Source organism: Serinus canaria, chromosome 11 (genome assembly GCF_022539315.1).
Source record: "Serinus canaria isolate serCan28SL12 chromosome 11, serCan2020, whole genome shotgun sequence".
In the NCBI taxonomy this organism is placed as follows: Eukaryota; Metazoa; Chordata; class Aves; order Passeriformes; family Fringillidae; genus Serinus; species Serinus canaria.
In genome coordinates, this window is record NC_066325.1 from 2,147,972 (window position 1) to 2,168,261 (window position 20,290).

Consider the following 20,290-nt stretch of genomic DNA (forward strand, 5'->3'; position numbering starts at 1 on the left):
AAAAAAAAATCAGCAAATTAGATCAAAGTGATGTAATCTTTGGATCCCTTTATTCCTGTGGCCTTCATATACATACACAGACACAAATGACCAGGTTTCTATTTCAGCATATCAGAAAGTTGCAACTAGTTATCCAGAATTGGCAAAAAGTCCGTACTGTCATTTGTGACTTCGTGGTCTTAGAACCAGAGTCTCAATGTCTCCAAGCTACGGTCTATCAAAATGCAAACAACTTCAAACACTAAGAATTCTTTAAATTGCTCATGTCTACAGGTATTACAACAAAGTTAACGTTTCAAGAATTGACAAATGGAGACAGACTTTTATCCCAGGCATTCCAGGAGAATCACCAACTCGTGTGCCTGGTCCATTATTAAAAAAAGTTAATATTTATTTCTCACTAAGTAAAATTAATTGCAAATCTTGACATATGAAAATTCCTTTTCTCCTTTTTTTGAAAATATCTCCTTAACTTGGTCAAATCCTGTGATATATCAGAAACTACAAAATCAAATTCTTGCAAGAGCAGTGAAGCGTGTATCCAGTTTTGTGTAATGGAAGAACATTTTCAAAACTTCATTATAGTCCAAATATAAAATCAAACATTTAAGCTTGAAAAGCTGCTAAAGAAAAAGAAACCCAACTAATTCAGTGTTCTTCAGCATATCAACTTTCTGCAATAACAGTATGTTTACCGACTTAAAAATGTTTATTCTTTAAAAAATTAGTTGCTTTTTATACAGCTATACAAAGTTTGTAATGTTTCTTTGGCAATGGGATATAATGGAATTTTACAACTATATAAAAACTTTCCTTTGCCTAAGAAACAGTATTTACTGTGTGTACATATCTGACTGACAAAGCAAGTTTTCTACTGTCCAGCACCCTAGTTGATACAAGAACAACTACCTCAAAAGGGATTTTACAGGATTCCAAAAAACAACCTTCGGTGGGTCAAAACACTCACAGTATCGACGGCCTTCTGCATACCATTGTCCTTACAACTTGAAGCAATTATCAAATACAGTTTAGTAATAAGAAAAATCCTTTCAGTGATGAAAAAATACTTAAAACTCCATCGAAGTACTGCTTATAATTAACTATACATAAGAAATTACTTATCCTTCTCTTCTGTCTCAAATATATTTAATGCTTACTGTTTTCAAAGATGGCCATTTCTCAAAAGTAACTGCATTACACCCCTTTGAAATTAAATAGTTAAATCCCAGTGCTGGTGACAAGTATACAGCAAATTAACTTCATTCTTTGCAGAGATCAAAACTAATTCTCTGATTCAAGAAGATCTAGACGTTCACCTGGTTTGTAGCTTTCTTGTAGACTACGCAGCAACTTTGTTGTCTTTCTGGAGGGAATAAAAGAGGGCACAGTGTTAAAATTCATTTTGCAAAACCAACCCTACAAACTAATCTGGGCAACAGTCCTGGGAGCAGCTGTGCAGTGCTGTGCTGGCTACTCCCCATGTCCTGCAGCAGAAAGGAGACCTCAGGAGGAGATCACGTTGGCATCTGGTGAAACCCCCTCAGTCTGGCACTGAGCAGAGCAGCTCATCACTCTGAATACAGAGCACAGCACAAATCCTCAGCCCTTACACCACCTCCTACTCAACTGGAAGGCAGCAAAACTCTCATTCAGAAATTCAAATTGCTGATCTCCAATCCCTCATTTCCATTCACGTTCAGCTACCCAAGTTTCTTTAAGTCATTGGACTAACTGTTGAAAACTAATCAAGGAACAGGTGAGGGATGTCTCACAACAGGGAGAAATGTGCTGTCATGTAACCCCCCATTTTTTTCATTTAAAAAATTTAAAATTTCTATTAAAAAAATCAGATTCTTGTTTGTGAAACTCTAACTGCTCATGCAATAAACTAGCAGAAGTTGCTGTTCTGTCCCAGTCAGAATTCTAAAAGCCTAGTTTATCTGAACCAATCTGGATAGCTGTCTGATTTTAACCAGTACACCAGTGTATAAGATTTGTGCCAACTCATTCACAAAGAATTCAAAAGTTGGTTGCATAATGGAAGCAAGTTAAATTATTCCCTCTCATCCTTTATATTTTACAATATTTCTTGGAAAAATGCTTGCAATTTACATCTCTAACACTTGCATTCAATCTGTAGAAATTTTTTCTCCTTCTTTTTCTTTTCCTCCCCAATAGCAGCTACTAAATAGCTACTCGGGGCATGTGACAAAAGGCAACCTTTATTTTTGGCTATTGATAGTAAAATAATGCCACATAACTAAAATTTCAGCACTTTCAAAAAAGTAGCTCAGAGCCCCTGCAAAGTAGTTCTAGTTCCAGCAAGAAGTTCTAGTTCAACATCAAATCTAAAAGCAGAAGCCTGTGACCGCTCCTCTCCCAGAACAGTGGGCTGGGTCAGAGTAACATGAAGTGCACTTTACCCTATATTCGAAGTCGGCGAACTCCCTGCCTCCACGGCCCCCTCGGAATCCGCCGCGGAAGCCGCGGGGGGCGGGGAAGCCGCCCCTGCCGCCGCCCCGGCCTCTGCCCCCTCGGAAGCCGATGACGCCCCTGCCCCTGTAGCCGCCGCGGCCGCGGTTGGGGCGCAGGGGGATGCCGAAGGTCTCGGCATTCAACCGCCGCTCCTCGGCCCAGGTGGGTCGCCGCTCCCTGCAGTACAGAACCAACAGGGATTGCTGTGAAACGCTTGGGAAGGAAGGGAGAGGCGCCCTCCGCGAGAGTGCAAAAGACGGTGAGGTGCAAAACGATACATGAATCACACGGTAAATCTCCACAGTATCCCTTCCACAAGAACCCAGGTGTCTGCCACAGCCCACTGGACTCATCAAGAAGGAATATGGTACAGAGTCATTAATTAGATATTACTAATGCTCTAAGAGTTTGCCATATTGAAAAGCACACTCTGTATCCTCTGCACACAGTATTATTTGAATCAAGAAACAGTTTGCAGTTACAGATGTTATTTTATCTGGCTGTGAGTACAACCAACAACTCCCCCTCCCCCTCATGCAAGTCAAAATAGGTCAGCAATCCACATCATCGTGTCTAATAAAAAGGCAGCAGCAAAAGATAAGCTTTAATCTTCCTGAAATGCTATCTGTCCATTTGAACAACACCACTGGCCGAGACAGTTATGTAATCTGCTTAGAAACCATTACCAAAGCTGTGTTATAATTGATTTAACTAAAGTGTTAATTTAGCAGCAAAGCAAAACCAACAAACCCCTCCACATCTTAGTAAATCTCGAAAGGAGATTCTAGAGCCTGTGCATGAAGTTCTAAGAGCCTGTGCATGAAGTTCTTAAAGCATGGCTCTAAAACACCTTAAAATACCTTCCCATGACCATACTGCACTTGCCCACAGAGAAATTTTGCACTTCTTATTCCCATTTTATTTTTGCCAGCTGCAAGAGGAAACAAGCTCTAATCACCTTTGACTCAGAGTTGACTGTAATGAGTAGCACTGACAGTACCTTATGATATAAACATGCATTAAGCAGACTAACAAGCTTCTCCTTGCAGGCCATACCTATTGTCATCACAGGAAATGTTATCAAAGAAGGATTTGGTTTTATCATAGTAGCAATTGGGTCCAAGTGGATCTTCCTCATCAGCATTCCCTTCGCTATTTTGGGTATCAACACCCGAGTCACCTTTGTCTTCTCCATTTACAGGCTTCTCTGGTTTCTCAAGTTTATCTTCTGGAAAATAAAAAGTAAACAGAAGCCTAAAAAAACCCAGCACTGTTAAGTTATTCCCAGTCAGAGAGGAACTATATTGAACGCTACAAAAATAATTTAATGTGGAAATCAAATAACTGGACATGTAAATTAGGATGTATTGCTGTCTGGAGGTTTCTATGCTTCCTGTGGGTTTAGTTACCAAAAAACCCTGCAGCAGAACAGATTTGATACCCATCTATTTTCTCCCCTCTTCAGCTACCTCCTTCCCAGACTTAAGAGCCTCATTCAGTAAATCCTTCTTAAAGTCATCCCATGGTTTTGTTCATCCCTGTTGTCCTTCTCCTTTGCCTTCTGGTTTTGCTGCCATCTCCTCTAAGAAGCAGGGCCAGCATTCTGACTTTGTGATGTATTTATTTCCTAAAAATGCCTCAAGTTCAACTCACTGTTTTAACCAGTACTGAAAACAAAGCTGCCAGTTCAACACCAGCAGCTATTGCTATCTTCAAACCTCATTGCTAAATGTCTACAGCTAAAATCTCACAACCATTTCTACAGCTATTTATGTTTAGCATTCCCTTTTCTCTTTATTATTCTGAAAAAACAGTATCAACAGCAAAACATCAACTGAAAAATTATCCAGAAAAACAGGTGAGCACCACAGGACAGATCTTATGAGACTCAACTGGTGTTTTTACTCTACATTGAAGTCTGACCATTTATTCCCACCTCTTGTTTCCCAGTTTTTAGCCAATCATTCATTGAAACAGGGAACTCACTGTGTTAACCTGCAACAATTTTGTCCAAAAATAGTAGCAGCAGTGTAACAAACAGGTGGCTGGTCACAAGAGAATGAGGTAATCAAAACAGAAGCCTGCTAGAAAAGGAGTGCTGGCAGCATGGTTTCTAACTACTCTTGTGTTCCTCTGGAAAAGGATAAAAGCAAGGAAATGCGAGAAATTTTCTAACAAACTCTCCTACATACTACAATGAAGTTCTGATCCCAAACTCCTTTGCTTTTGACATTAGAATTTTGGTCTACTAATTGAAAACCTAAAACATGGATTTTCTTTTATTGCATCCTTTCCAGAACTTTAAAGCAATAAACATTATTGTGAATTCTAGTTAAATAATCTGCATTTTTAACAGAGACTTGTTAGAACTTCATAGATGATACCTGCTAGTTAAAATTTGTTGAAAACTCAAACAGTGACCCAAGTATTTAATTAACATATGACCCCAGTTTACTAATGAATGGGTTTTTAAATTTATTTTTTAATGACTGCAAACAAGACTTAATACTATATGCCTTTTAAGAGCTGCTCTCCAAGGCAGGATCAAAACAGCAAGACAGAGTTTTTCCATGCTCAGATCTAAAGCAATAATTGTTTTACCTTTTAATTTAAGTTTATTGTGAAATTCTCTATCAATTTCCTCCTTATTGAATTGTGCATTTGCACTTTCAAAGTCAAAGTCCTTCTCGAACTTCATTGGACCATCCCTCCTAATACCAAATCTTCCTCGGCCCCCTCTGTGACCTCCACGGCCTCTCCGTACTGCAGGCGCACCTGGAACTGAAAAGAGGGAAATTCTGTTTGGTTTTGCTTTGTGGATTGGCTTTTCTCTGAGGATGGTGGAGGGTGTTTGTGTTTTGGTTTGCTTTCCAGTTCCTGGGGTTACAGGCTGGGACTTCAGAAGTGCAGGAAGACAATGCCTGTTGTTTAAAGTCCCATCAGAGCAGCTTGTAATTTGTGAATTCACTTACAGTAATGATGAAAGTGACATAGAAAGCATAACAGAACTAAATTTGTGTGTTAAAAGACTCTCTAGAAGTCATTAAAAGCTTTTGGAAGACAAGTTAAAATATTAGTGGCTTTTCAGTCAAGTATATTTCTAGAAAGGCTTTTATTTCATGCTATTATGTTTATAAATCCATTATATAAACATATACTTGATTTATATTTTTATTTAAATTGATCACTTAGTATAAAACAACTAGAAAAGATTTTTCTTTCTAACGTTGACTTCATTTGCCTGTATTCTTCTGGCTCAATGCAAAGTTGTTACCCTCTCAAAGCAAAATGTGAAATAACTTATGTATTTTAGCAAATTTTAAAAAATGTATTGGTCTGAAAGCAACAACAGCTATTTCTCAAAACATGATTTACCAATTTGTCGTTTGTTTTCATTTCTGAGTTCATTTTCTGATCTTGAAACCTTGTGTGCTTCAGCTAAAGTTGGAAATAAAAACACGATTTGTTTATCCAATTAGGAATTTTTGATCATACTTTTGTATATATAGTTCAGAGTTTTAAAAAAATCCAAACCTATAAATGTAACTCACATGTTTAAATCATAAAAGAAAAAATAAGTAATTTAGAATATATGCTTAAATTTAAAAAGAAATATGTGTCTAATCCAGGTCTCTCTGCTGGCCAGCCTACCAGTAGTAGACAGCAGGAAAATTCCTGTGTACTGCCCTTTAAAGGAGCACTTTGTATGTGTATGGAAGGAATTAAGCTGTATGAAAACTCTCCAAAGCTACCTCGCCTGTGCTCTTGGTTCTCTAGGGATTTTTGGCTTGCAGACACCAAAGGTCTGGTTTGTACAGGACTCCTCCTCCCAACTGGTGCTGGAGTGGGCAGGTGGGCTGAAGCTGTTTGTACAGCTTGTTCCATGGTGGGGCTCCTTCTCAAATGGTCCATCTGAGGGCTTGAACGACCTGGGGAAAAAACCAAACCAAACCCCACAGGGTTATTTCTCATCTACAGAGGTGAGTTACTGGAGTTACTGGTCTCAACCAATCTAGACTGACAGGTTTATCTGCCTTAGCAGCTAAGGCAGCTGTGTCCAAAAAAAAAAAAAAAATTCTGCACCATCAGATCCACTAATTCAGAATAAAAGATGTTTATGAATATCCCCTCCCTCAGTCTAAAAGGAATAATGGGTAGGACACCCAATCCCTACCAACCCGTTAATGATGTACATTTTGCTGTGGAATCAAACTTTGGCATTGATTGGAGGTAAAAATGCTGCTTCTGCCTCTCTGGGATGCCAAGTGGGAAGAGGCTGCTGCCAAAGGCAGCTGTGATGCTGCTCAGGCATTGCTGCAGGATCCCTGCCCATGCAAGGACAGAGGCACAGGCTGGGCTCAGTGCAGGGAAGGAGCTGGGGGAGCTGCCCCACACAGCTCTGCTCACACAGGGCCATGTGCAGCAAGGGGCTGCAGGGGAAGCACCTTCAGAACAGAGCCACTGATCCAGCCAGACAAGCTTACAACATCAAACAGGTGCATCTACTAAGAAATTAGAATAAGACTCAAGTCCCAGTAAGTGAAAGAACAAAGTTCTATCTCATTACAAAACTAACAAAAGGAAAACAAACAATAAACCAAATCCATGAACAAAACAATAAATCCAACCATACTGCACTTGCAATTGACAAAGACAAAAAATATTTCTAAAAGCAAACACTCAGAGAAAACCACAGGAAATACTGTGGCAGAATGTATGTTCACCCAGAGCATACCTCCTACATGTCCACAATCATACAGGCTTTAACTGCAGAAAGCCAAAGTTCTGTTTCAACAGAGAAATGCTCAGCATACTTTTGCCCCTTGTACTAATCCAACAAAGTAGAACCTATTTTTGGCAACCCACTCAACTAGTCCTAGAAACACCCCCTATCAAGTATACAAACCTCACCTGGAATTTAGGGAAAAAAACCTGTTTGCTCCAAGTGTTTAGCATTTTAACATGACTGCATAATTTAAAAACAGCATTAGGAATGTATCTCAGCACACACTTTGACAGCAAGGAAGGGTGGAAGAGCAGGAAATAATGGGGTTTGGATTTTTAAGGAGCAATGTTAACAACATCTGCATGAAGGTAAGGGTGAAGGTGTTCAGTGTTTAGTTTCTTTTTTTCTTTGCCATTCAAATATCATCCAGAATCTAATTTTTTCCAATATTACATATACTATCCATACAGCTCCTCTTAATATTAAGCTGATTTAAAAGTAATGTCACCACCTCTACAGGAAATCAGGTCTGCTGTTAATATCATCTATGTAACTATGCATGAACAGAAGAACTACAGTTAGGAATAAAGATTTTAAAATTTTAAGCTGAAGGACTTCCCATTTCACTCAGTATGAAGTACCTGCAGTTCTGCCATGTTATTAACAAAATTAAATACTGAATTCCACATCTATCTGTTTGCTAACACTATTTCACTTAATTAAGCCCTACTTCTCAGTAGAGGTGCTTTAAGGGTAACAATAAATGTGTTACTACCTGCAGAACTCCAAGATGTAGAGAAAACAACATTTAAAGAGCAAACACAAAGCCTCTCAGTGTCTCCTGGGTTTAATACCAAGTGTTTTCATGAGAGAATTCAGCTGTTTGGTTGGCGTTTCTGGCAACCACCAAAATCACATGGACACAACTTGTCAAAAAAAGATTAAAGTCACTAAAAAGACGTTACCTTGAGACATCTGTGTTTTTAGTGATCTTGCATCTGTTGTAAATGCAGAACCAACTGCAGTGCTTTGGGACATGCTGGCACTGCCTGAAGAGTCTGTTCCAAAAGATGTTAAAGAACCTCCTGCTTTGAAAGAAATAGTATAGTTGTAAAGTCTGGTTTAGGCTTTTTTTTTAACTAGCACTAAATGGTTAGTGAAGCTTTATTAGACAGTTATTCTAGAGTACATGTAAGTCTGCCCTTCCCATACACTTTTAGTTTAATCTAACAGACATATGCACATAAGCTGGTATCTTGATTTTTTAATCTAAAATGAAAAACAAAACAGCACTTCTAACTTCACCATCACAAGTATTAACAAAACACATCTTATGGAGCCATAGATGTTATTGGTATATATTTCCACTTAAGATCCTTTCAGCAAAAATATGACTGTCACATATTATTAACTGATACCAAATTATGGCTAATTCTACAGCCATTCTTTTGCATGGCTAACGTTTTCAGTACCAGGAGTAACACTGCTGCCAGAACAGTTATGAGACTCTACGTTCCTATGAGAAAAACTGTGAAATAAACTCTCAGGGAGAAAGGACAGTTGGTTGGTGAGTCTCAGAGAGAATGTGCAGTCTAAGGGAGAAACTTGCCCATGCAGCTCACAAATACTTCCAGCATCTATTTCCCACCCAGACAACACCTCACAAACAGCTGGAGGATTGCACTGGCACATGGTTGCTGAATAATCCAAATCCTTAGTTAAGGCACACAGCACCTGGTCAATGCAATGGCACAGCTATGGGGCTTCTCTGGAGGGGCTGCCTCTGCCACCTGTGAAATATAATGAATACTGGTCCCTCTGAGATAGGTGTTTAGTTCTCAATCATAATTATTTTAAGATGCAGACTACAAAGAACTCTATACTTTCAAGCTAAACTGCAGAACTAACAGAGATGGAAGACTTTGAATCTGCCTTAGGATAAGACACTGATGAAATTCTAAGCAGTGGTTACTGTCTGCGCACACAGAGTGCTTCACTCCCAGGAAATCAGCAGATAACCAAAGTGAACCTACCAACTCCCACAGCGCCAAACTGCTGCCCCACCAGCGGGCTCGGGCTGAACTGACTGTAGGCAGGCATCCTGCCAAAAGGACCATAGGACCCCACAGACTGGAATGAAGATGTAGTCGAAGATCCTAGTGAAGACTAAACACAAAACACACAAGCAAAATTTCATATTTACACCAAAATTAGGAAATTGTTCTGTGAGGCAAGACATGCAGAAACTCTAAAATAAATATTTTCACAAGTATGTACGGCCTAGAAAGCACTTTTTACCCTTCCACCATCACAGACCTGTGAAACAGTAACACAGATTTTTGCAATCTTTTCCCTATAACCTCAGACACTAGACTCTCCTGTCCAACACACACATATAAACTTTGTTGGCAAATTTAGGAAGTGTCCTGTCTTTTTCCTTGAAGTTTCAAACCCCACAGGTACAATAAGACACCCAAGCATACTGGAGGAGGCTGGGGTTATCACTATTATTGGAGTTCACAGTAATGCAACTTCACCACTCTTGACTACAACTGACAGAGGGACTTGCACCAAATTTAATAAAAGTCCTTGGAGAAATTCAAGGGCACATCATAAGGAAGTTCAAGAATTTTATCCTACAGAATAGATAAAGTAGAAGAATTGTATTACATGGGATTATCAACCTCCATTCAAAGCAAGAGATTTCCTCTTGCTCTCAGGGATGACTTTTAAGATGCTCCATAAGCACAATCAAAAGGCCAACAAATTTCTGCGAAAACTATTTATCAGTCTGTTACCACAAAATGACAGACAAATCAAATCTGAAAGCTTCAAGTTGTAAGTTGCTTTCCCCTCAAAACCAAGTATTCACTATTCAAATAACTGCCTTATAGAATGAAGCCTGTTTAAAACATAGCCAAATGAAACACTTTAAAGTCATAGTTAGCAAAAAATGTTGAACATTAAAACAAAAATGAAACTAATAAGCAAACAAAAGCCACTATTTATCTGGAGATATTTCATCATCTACTCCATTTGATTTATACCCAGCCTGATCTTCCCAAGAACTATGTGTCCTAAGCCAAGTCCCTTTCAAAATAGGCATCAAGACCTACAAAACATCATTAGTTGGTTTTGAAAAGACAGAAGCTTTGGTATGTAGTGCACTGTGCTAGAGTTAGATTTCAACCTTCATTTTCACAGTTAAAGACTGTGAAAGGAGAAAATCCTTCCAGAGTTCTTTACATTGGGTTGTGAACCTTACAGTGATGAACACTTTAATTTTAAAACACAGCTAGAGAGCACTTAAGCTAGCAAGTCACCCATTCAGCAGCAATGATTTACACCTCTTTCGTGACTTACCTGAACAATGGCAGGGTCCTGTGGCAAGGAGCACTGAGGTTTTGGTGGCTCACAGACAGTCAGGTCTTTAATGTCACTGCCACGGAATATGATGTACTCGAAGACCTCATCGCGAGGTGGGATGGGTCTGTCCGTTGGTCTGTCTTCTGTACCAAAGGAGCGAACTGCCGAGGTGGGATGGGAGGGAAAAGAATGAAACATCCCACATTCAACAAAAGGGTTTCAAATATACTGCAGAGACCAACAGCTTTAAATAAAAAGGATAAAATTTCATTGAGAAAAAAACCCTTATTGAACAGGCATCATATTCTTTAACAACTCTCCTCAGACAAACAAGTAATTTAAGCTAAAAAATCTGAGTTAAAACCCAAGCCGAAAGACTGAGACGTCACTTATGCTATTAATTACATGTTGAATATTTCAAATGTTTTGTGAAGGGGAAGCAGCAAGGCAGGTTTTTTTGCCTGCTAAGTCAATCCTATGAATCAAGGAATAAATGAGTCTACATACTTCATATTCTGCATTTGCAAAACAGGAAAAATATGCTAATACTACTAAAATCTGGAATATAAAGAATTAACAAATGTGAATTTCTCAAGAGATTCAAAATTTAATAAAACAACAAGAATTCTGTGGTCTGCGTACACAATTTTCCCTAAGCAAAATGCATTCTTCTCGCTGGTGTAAGGTTCATATGATGTCATATGATCTCTGCCAAATTAAGCAAACTCACTGGGGCATAACTATCTTCCTAGTGTGCACCATACCAAGACATCAAATTCCTTGTATGAATTCCAACAGCTTTCTGACTGCACAGCAATGAGGCAATCAAGCTCTTCCTTTTGCACTATGGATAATCACCACCACTGTACATGGATACCACCACTTTGCTGTCACTGCCCTCTTGGAAACTTTTCCCCACCCTTAGACTGACAACCCTGGGGGGCAGTATCAAATGAAACAAACAAATAACTGAAGAAGAGAATTGTCTCCAAAGGCTAGTTGTGTAAGCAAAAACTAAACAATGGATTCAACCAGAGAGGGCAAAAAAACAAACCCCCAAAATCATGACAGTCACATTCAATCACAGTCTCATTAACACGTAGCAGCTTAACAATCCCTCATGACTGTTTTTGTTCCAGCCTTTTAGAAAGTGTTTGTTTGCTTTGCAAGGTACAGGTTATGCTGAGGAAAAAAAAAAAAAAATCTGTATTTTGCTTTAATTTACCAGAATTAGATTTCCCTCCATTTTCAGATGCATCAACATTTTGGAGACATCATTAGGCACTTATCTGCAGCCATAGAATCATTAGTCAAGAAAAGCAGAGTCTCCCGTAGAGATGTATAAAGTGATACTGAGTCATTTCTCAGGCTGCACCAGCCATCTTCCATCACTGTTGCTTCTTGTGATACTGCATAAACAGAGCTTAACATCAGGTATTAAAATCTTTTTAAGAAGCATAATTCAGGGGTAAAGAGATCATGTCCGCACTACAAAGAAAAATATCATTACGTAATTACAATTACTTTGTTCATGTATCATCTAGTGAGCTGACTTTCATTATCTTTTCTGTTTCTGTACATCTGAAAGTCTGCTCTGAATGGTACTACAAAGTGTGAGCAATGTAAAAAGGCACACACTGTTCAGTTAATGCCAGTCCTTGTTAGGAAAGGAATCTGTCTTCTTTTCCTCTACAGAAAAAAAGTGTCTGGAGCTTAAGAATTCACAAAAATTAACTCAAAGCAATGCACAGTAGCTTAATAACATTATCAGTGGGTCATGTGCATTCCTGGGTCAATTCATTGCATTGCTTTTTATTCACCAGGCTTTTCTACTTCACTATCTTGACCGTGGATCTACCCTCACTTTCTGGCCATCTTACACTCTATTTATCAGATAACTACTAAATTATCTTAGACTTCCATTCCATCATTTGACGTGCTGCCTTGGTAAGTAAAACCAATGTTGATTTTGTACTGCTTCTCTCTGTTCCACATTGAAATGGTTTCTCTAGTAGCCATTTCTACATAGCCTACAAAGGTGCACAAAAATGGCCAGAGTGTGACCAGTTAGTGACCAAAGGATTTTACTTTCTAGCTAAAGTGAAGAAACTGCTCTACAGAAACACCACAGAGAAAGGGTAGTAAGTTGGAGGGTTGCATCTTGCCTTTACATGGAAATAAAAATCCAATGAACTGTGGAAGAAATATGCTTTGAAAGTATTTCTCTTAAGTCAGAGCTACACTACACAGTAAGTGTTTTAATATTAATACCAATGTCCCATGACACATATAGGAACACTTCTAACACCTAGCAATTACCTTTCTCCATTCTAAACCAATTAAAAAAAAAAGGGAACCACCAGACTTACATCTACTGATGTGCTGAAAGAAGTAAAGGGATTTCAGTGCATGTTAAAAAACAGTGTCTTTCTCCACACCATGAAATTACCATAACATCAAAAGGAAGTCTTTCAGGAACAAAATTTAGAATTAATCTTTAGGATATTCAACTGTCTATGCAGCTAACTCAAGACACTGATAGGGTTGCCAATGGTTTATCAACAAAACACATCAAGGCTTGCTACTGAAAGGCTGACTCTTCCTTTACTTCTCCCCTGCCCCAAATCAAACTGTTTTTATCACAGCCTTCTGCAAAATATAAACATAATTTCATGCAATGAAGATTTTCTCTGCCGGAGAGGGGTAAGCAAACACCCTGATTTGCAGCTCACTCTCTCACCACAAGCAACCAAAATAACCACTCCAAGTCCAACTTCCTTTTAAAGCAGGAACCGGAACTGCATGTGTGGTGACCAAAGGAAAGGCTACCAAACGAGTCCACCCCAGTCAGGTCCTTCAGGGTAGTGCTAAGGAGTTGAAAGTTACTTTTTGTATATTGCAAAGGCATACCTACCTTTACAGTTTGTGTTTTCCTCACTTAGATTAGGATTTAACAGAATCTGAGCTCACGAAAGTAAGAAGTCTAATATTAGAAGTGGCCAGTATAGCAGGACTTTAGAAAGAAATAGCTTTTACCATGTTTTCTCATACTCAGAAATACTAAGTTGCCAGAGTACCAAAAGCACAGGGTATTGGAGCAGATGCAGGCTTAGAGCTCTGTCCAGCTCTGACTCTTGGGGAATTTCCTCAGACTATCTCCTTCCTCCAGAACAAGGTGCCATAGTTCATATACAGCAAAATACTGAAGAGGGAGAGGAGATTAAAATAAGCACAAAAAGATTGTCTTGTGAAAGACAATCTTACAACTGCAGTAAATATAACTAATTTTACCTTGTCTATTTCAGGATTGTTTTTTTCTTTTGTTTTTGAAAGAGCTAAACTGGCTTAAGGACTTGTAAACAAAAGGACAAGCAGTACATGTTAAAAGCAAACATTTTTTGTCAGTGTAAATATATACAAGTCAGGAGCTAGCGAAAATAACTAACTCTCTTGAGCCTATTAATCTATACATTTGTGCCCAAGTAGTGCCACCAGCTTCATATTAAAGTGCTGTGAGCAAATTTTTGTACAGATTTGGACTGTGGTATTACTAGTAGATGATATTTTAATGTATATTACTCTATTATACTACTGTAGCATTCAATGGCAACACTGCAACTTTCCCTGTCAGTTAGTTAATAGACATTTTACTTGTTGATTAACACAGGGAATCTAAGCAGAATGTTAATCAGAAGTGAAGCCACTGACTCTGCTCCTTCAACAAGGTGAATTCCTGCGAAGAGGCAGTTCAGGCTGTGCACAGCACTGCCACTCTCTGCTCCCTGAGGAGCAAACGCACACAGACACCAGCTCTTCCCTGCTCCTAAGGCACCAGGAGGAGCACGACCACTGAAACGAGACCACCACAAGTGAGCACGTCATTTCAATCGCCACCTCTCTCCACACATCACAACCCTTCCACTGCAGATATGCTTTGATCCCTGCACACCACAGCAGCTCGTTCCTCCAGAACAATTGCCTCAGCCTGCATTCCCTTACTTGCAGGGAGATGGAGCAGGCTTTGACAAGAGGAATTTTTCTGCTGTGACATACTGTGCCCAAGTTTGGTTTGGCACACAGGCCCTAACCTTCAAGAAACGCAAGGAGCATGTTACTTGACCGACTAAAAAATACATTCCTAAAAAACTGACAGAAATTTAACCCTTCCCTTTCCTGCTCCCACCCCTGAATAAGCTCAAGCTCAGGATTTCAACTTTCCTCTGTCTGCATTTCTGAGTCTTTCACCTGCAAATAATGTTCTGTAGAAGTCTGAAAGGGAAGTTTTCCTTTGGATGTGTGATTATACCATGGACAACACTATCACAGATAATTGAAAATGCCAGAAGTTTAATTTCTTAAAATTACCAAAAGCTGTTTCATTAGTATCTATCAATTATCATGGTCCCATAGCAACTCTCAATGGTCCAAGAGTTGCTAAGTGAGAACTGATGCATTATAGCAGAGACAATATATAATTCTGTTTCTTATACTCACATACCTAAGGATTCCCTGTTGTTGAAGGAACAAAGCTTTTTCTGACACAATATGACTGTTCTTACACATCTTACCTCCATTAAAAATAACTCTCTCTAAATCAGTGCCTTGAAACAAAAAAGCATTATGTATAACTAATATGAAAGATCACATTCCCTTTTAGTGCCACAACATTTAAGATCAAACACTGTGATTATTGTGTAAATGCCCCAGGTAGGGCAGCAATCATTTTCCAGCAGGAAAACTAACCATAGTTTGCAAACTCCTCTTAAATTGCTTGGGCTTAATGATGTTTTAAAAATTAATAACGAATTCTTTAAAAAATAAGTGTTAACTAGAACCATGAACTAGAAGGACATTTCAAGTTATTTTAACATGAGGCTTGACAATAGGAATGAGTGGGTTTTGGTTCCAGACACTCTCTGAAAAGCTGTTGATACAAAGAAAACATGCAGCAATTTAAGAACCTCAAATGTCTGCACCGTTTGCTTAGTGTTTGGAATCCACTATGGACAGGTGTTTTCCCTGTTATTTAAATAACTATACACTTCATACACTTTGTGAAAGGATGCATCACTTCACCTTATCAGACTCCAGCTTAGGACAAAAATGTTATGCTCAATATTTAACAGTTCCTATCTTTCTCTAACTGTGAGACAGAGGCCACAAGTTTTGCTCAGTGAAAAGATCACCACGTTGGAAACAAAATGCTGATTAGAGAACTAGAGCAGATAGCCCCCAGTAAGGAAGGACTACAGCCTGTGCTGGCAACCCAAAAAACTCATTTCTGTCTGAAACCCTTGACAATTTAAGACAAATGAAGGCATTCCATGAACACAACTCCATGAGATTAATCTGAGACTTTGGTTCAGCCCACACAAATCCTATGGTTGGGCAAATCTGCAGTTATTCAAGAACAGACTCCACCTCTACTTTTGCACCTTGTGTCACCGTTTCAGTATCCTCAGCTAGAATATGAATAATGCTAAGGTGCCCTGCATTCAATTCAGGGAACAGCCATGTCACACACACTACACAGCTCAGCAACTGAAACCATCAAGTCTTTTGGGATTTTTTTTTTTTTTGGTCTCTTTCTCTGGCAGCAAAAAAAAAAAAAAAATACATTTGTGGTCAAGATTCACAGTAAACAGTTCTAGTCTGACTTCTGGACTCAGCACAAGAAGAAGAGGTAACTATTAGCTGATCAACATATTTACAGCTAGAGTACAAGTTCTTCTTTCACAAACAGATGTGGCCAATAATTAAGCACTCCTGCCACCTTGCATATACACTGTCATATGCATTCAATGGCCTGAGCCTGCAGAAACCTGAATGCTCTCGAGTGGAGCATTCTGCTCATGAGCACAGAGAGCTGCTCCACAGTCTAACATGTTGCTAGCAGCTCCACATTAATCTCAAGATTTTTTGTTCCAGGTGGCCTAGAAATACTGGTTTATTCTCTTCTGAATCATAACACTATTACAAAATACACATTCTTCAGCTAACTCAGCCAAGTTTTATTAAAGTAAATTCAGTGGTTTAGATTTACATTTCTAATGAGAGTTATGAGAAGAGAGTAGATCAGACTTGTAACTGTATGATCTATCTTAAATATAGGTATACAATACACCACAACATGACTTAACCACTCTCGAGAAGTCATGAAAAATTGGCTTGGTCAGCACTAAATCAGTCTAATTTTGGACAAGACTATCACAAGGTCCTCAAGGATAGGATTCTTTTTCTATGTGCTTTTGCACAAACCTTAACACTCACAGCATGCAACTGGAATTTCTGAACATTTATTTTTAATCACAATATCCAGCTTTTACTTGTATAAACCAAAACCAGCGTCCTTTCAAAGTAGATAATGCAACTCCAGCCAGGCAATTTAACCTAAAGGCAACTTAAGAAATAAGTAAAAAGCACCCAGTGAAAGCTAACTCTGCCCCGTAAGCAAAATGTGCAAGCCTAGGACCAAACCCACCATAAGGTGTTTGAAAGCCCATGTATCACAATTTACAAAACAGAGTAACTTATTTCTTAAACAATAACGGGGGGAGGGTATTGCTTGTCTTAAAGAGAGACAGCGCACAAACGAGAATTACCACAAAGGCCAGCGAAATGAACACACTCACGGTATGCAGCAGCAGCCCGGGCAGCTGTGCAGAACGGACCGGACCGGCGTTAAGCCTTTCCTATCGGCCAGGAACCGAGCTCTGGAATCCTCTCTGTCCCAAATACTTCATTTACAAGGACTAATTTTTCCTCTCACCTAATGATTGTATAGACTCTCTGCTTCTACGTATGGATTTGGATTACTTAGCAAGACTTCACAGATGAAAGAAGTGTAAAGGAAAAAACGCTGAGTGTTGCAGAATCGATTATAAAGAGGTTATTAAAAGTTCTTAATGTTTTACTTTGATAATGAATTACCAAGCATGAGAATCACTGAAGTCCTTCGGACTCCCAGTTTCAAAAATTCTGGTTTTTACCCCAACTCTCTTCTCAGTAAATCTGTCTTTCTAACTTTCTTATACATTCACAAAGATCCCTCTTTCCCGATATATAAATGTGTGTATGGGCGTGTGTATATACATATATATATTTATCTTGTGGCCGATAACATTCTCGTAGCATTTCGGACTACACTGTGCCATACACCTCCAAAATTAACATCTTACATTCAGCTTTTGTCAGTAATCCAGCACTCAGAATTCCCTTCAGACCCGAGCTGTCTGCCGTCCTAAAACGCAGAGCAACCCAGCCCTATAGCCTGTAGGTCTGGAATTCTTAACGTTCGAAGAAAACCTCTTTCTAGCCTCCCCCTCCTATTCCCTTTCAAGCACCAGCTCTGGACTGCTTTCACCGCCACGGGTTTCATACTCGCACTCTTCTGGGAACACCTCCGAGCAGCCCCCGGCACGGAACCGCTGCCGGCTCCTCTCCTCGAGAGTCCCCTCCCGGAGCGGGGGGAACGGGGCCTCGCAGCGCCGCCGCTCTCACGCCAGACCCTCTCTCGCTTCCACCTCCCCCGCAGCCGCCCCACCGGGAGGACGGCGGGACGAAGCGGGCTCTGACCGGGCTCCGCCGAGCCTCCGCAGGCTGAGGCCGCCCGCCGGGACTCCTGAGCGCCGCGGCTCCGGCTCCTCGCCCGACCCCGGTTCCGCGGCCTCGATCCCGTCCCGCGGCCGCGCTCCCCGAGCGCCCCTCCCCGAGCGCCGCCGGGCCCGCTCCTCCGCCCGGCCGCGTCCTTACCCTTGGCCAGCGCCACCGTGGAGTTCTCGGTGTCGATGGTGTACAAGATCCCCTCATAGCGGATCTCAGCCTTGGAGATGAGGCTGATCTTGCTCCCGATGTAGGGCGTCCCCCCGCTCATGGCGCTGCTTCTCGGTCAGGGACACCCCTTCGCCGCTGCCGAGGGCTCCTTAAGCTAGGCCCAAGTAGCCAAGCAAGCCCGTCCCTGAGTCGTGGTAGGCGCTATCCTCCTGTCGCCCCGAGCCGCCGCTCCCCAAACAGCGGAACCCCCGGCACAGCCCTCAGCTGAGCGCTCAGCACGGCCCGCGCCCCGCGGCTCCCAACATGGCCGCCGCCTTCATCTTCCCTCACAGCGCCCCCCCCTTCCCGGCCCGCCAGGTGCATGCCGGGAGCGCGGCTACTCTCGCGAGAGCTGCGGGCGAGGACGCTCACTTGGGGGCGGGAACGTCACGGAGCGGCGTCGGGGTGGGAGCAGAGCTTCGGCACCGCCGGGTTCCGTTCGGCCCCGCTCGGCTCTGCCCGGCCCTGCCCAGCACCTCCTGGCCCCGTTCGGCTCTGCCTGGTCCCGCCAGGTCCCGCTCGGCGCCTCTTGGCCCCGTTTGGCCCAGCTAGGCTCGGCAGCCCCCAGCACTCCCGGCCCGGCGGTCCGGTGTCGCTGGGCAGCCCCGGGCCTGGCGCAGCTCCTGAGCGGTCACCGGGCAGGTGACAGCAGCTTTGGTGGTTTTGGGGGCTGTCGGGGTGTTTGCGGGGCCCGGTCGTTGAACGGCAAATCCCGGGGATCCCCGTGGGCAGGAGCGGGGGGATAACGTCGGTTCGCGTTTCACGGGGATTCCCTTTTACTCTGCTGAGAGTCACATCCTGGCAGCCAGCACTGAGCAACGCCGTTGTTGATGAAATCTTGACCAAAGTGTGGGACTAACCCTGAAAAAACACCCTTTTAGTACAAGCGAAAACACACAAACGCCTCGTGATGTTGTGATTGCACTTGATTTGTGCACCTTAAATAAGAATTACAAATGAGGCTTCTGTGTGAGGCCCCTGGAAAACACCACGACAAAGAGCAGCCTCTGATAAGGTGGCTTAGCTTTTCTTTCAGCAGCTGGACATTATCGTGTTGCAAAGATTCAAGTATTCCGTTCAGAAAAGGCTTTGAAATGCAATAACAAGCCAGGCTTTCCTGAAGGGCCTGCAGGTGCCTAAGCAGGAGCCAGGCTGGGCTCCTGGAGGCTTTGTGCCCAAGCTGAGGTGGCTGTGAAGTTTCCAGGAGGACTGGAGGGCCCAGGGAGCTTTATTGGAATTGCTCCCACCATGCCCTGAACCACCTGAAAGATGGTGAAGCAAAGTTCTGCTGTAAATGACTGGATAGACCCTATCAGGTCTGTGGGACACCACTGTTGAAAACCTGCATTTGTAATTCAGCTCAAACTAAAGGTCCTGTCTAGAGGAATAACAAATATTCTGTTACAAGGAAAGAGGCTGGTCTGTGGCTGAGTCTCAACCTCTGTTGGAGGAGGTGGAGAGGCTTGAAAGAGTGGAGAGCATCAGCTACAGCCTGTGTTACAGAGATTTCCTGCTGCCTTATACAAGAGAAGGGAAGGGAAGGGGAGGAAAGGAAAAAGGAAAAGGAAAAGAAAGGAAAAAGGGAAAGGAAAAAGAAGTTAGTTCTAGTGTACATCTTCCTAAGACTTCTCTCATCTGCCTCTCAAAACTGGAGATGGTTTTTATAGAAACACCCAGTTTACTGCCACAGTATTAGAAAAATGGACACTAAAATTTATTCTATAGTCAGGAGGAGTTGCAGAACCACATGTCTACTTTCCATGCTAGATTTATAGAATTAGGGTTCCAAGATTATGTAGATGGAAGAGGAAATAGAAATGGACATTTCTTTGAGCTTGGGACACAACAGATGAGCATTTTAGAAGAGAAACAAAAGACTGAGAGGGTTTATTTTTCACAGAATCCCAGGAT

At 41.4% G+C, this 20,290-nt stretch overlaps 1 protein-coding gene across 3 annotated transcripts; it reads right to left on the bottom strand.

Annotated features, from left to right (window-relative positions):
* Positions 1-33: 33 nt before the first annotated feature.
* Positions 34-18,703, bottom strand: LSM14A (LSM14A mRNA processing body assembly factor). Of its 3 annotated transcripts, none has more exons than XM_030227546.2 (10): positions 18,320-18,703; positions 10,565-10,728; positions 9,235-9,367; positions 8,167-8,286; positions 6,228-6,404; positions 5,851-5,913; positions 5,077-5,256; positions 3,532-3,703; positions 2,424-2,652; positions 34-1,363 (listed from the first exon to the last, which is right to left on the bottom strand). In XM_030227546.2, exons 1-10 carry the CDS (start codon positions 18,438-18,440, stop codon positions 1,340-1,342), a joined length of 1,383 nt encoding a protein of 460 aa, XP_030083406.1. In that variant the 5' UTR covers positions 18,441-18,703; the 3' UTR covers positions 34-1,339. The 3 variants fall into 3 exon arrangements, with proteins under 3 accessions (XP_030083406.1, XP_030083405.1, XP_030083407.1); XM_030227545.2 differs by having other exon boundaries at positions 8,167-8,289; positions 18,320-18,702; XM_030227547.2 differs by lacking the exon at positions 5,851-5,913 and having other exon boundaries at positions 8,167-8,289; positions 18,320-18,702.
* Positions 18,704-20,290: the final 1,587 nt, after the last annotated feature.

Coding starts and splice junctions, on each gene's coding strand:
- LSM14A (XM_030227545.2), bottom strand. CDS start 18,440: ATGAGCGGGGGGACGCCCTACATCGGGAGCAAGATCAGCCTCATCTCC. Junction 9,368..10,564: donor AGGACCCTGCCATTGTTCAG/GTAAGTCACGAA, acceptor TTTTGTGTTTAG/TCTTCACTAGGATCTTCGAC. Junction 1,364..2,423: donor TCGCCGACTTCGAATATAGG/GTAAAGTGCACT, acceptor TATTCCCTCCAG/AAAGACAACAAAGTTGCTGC.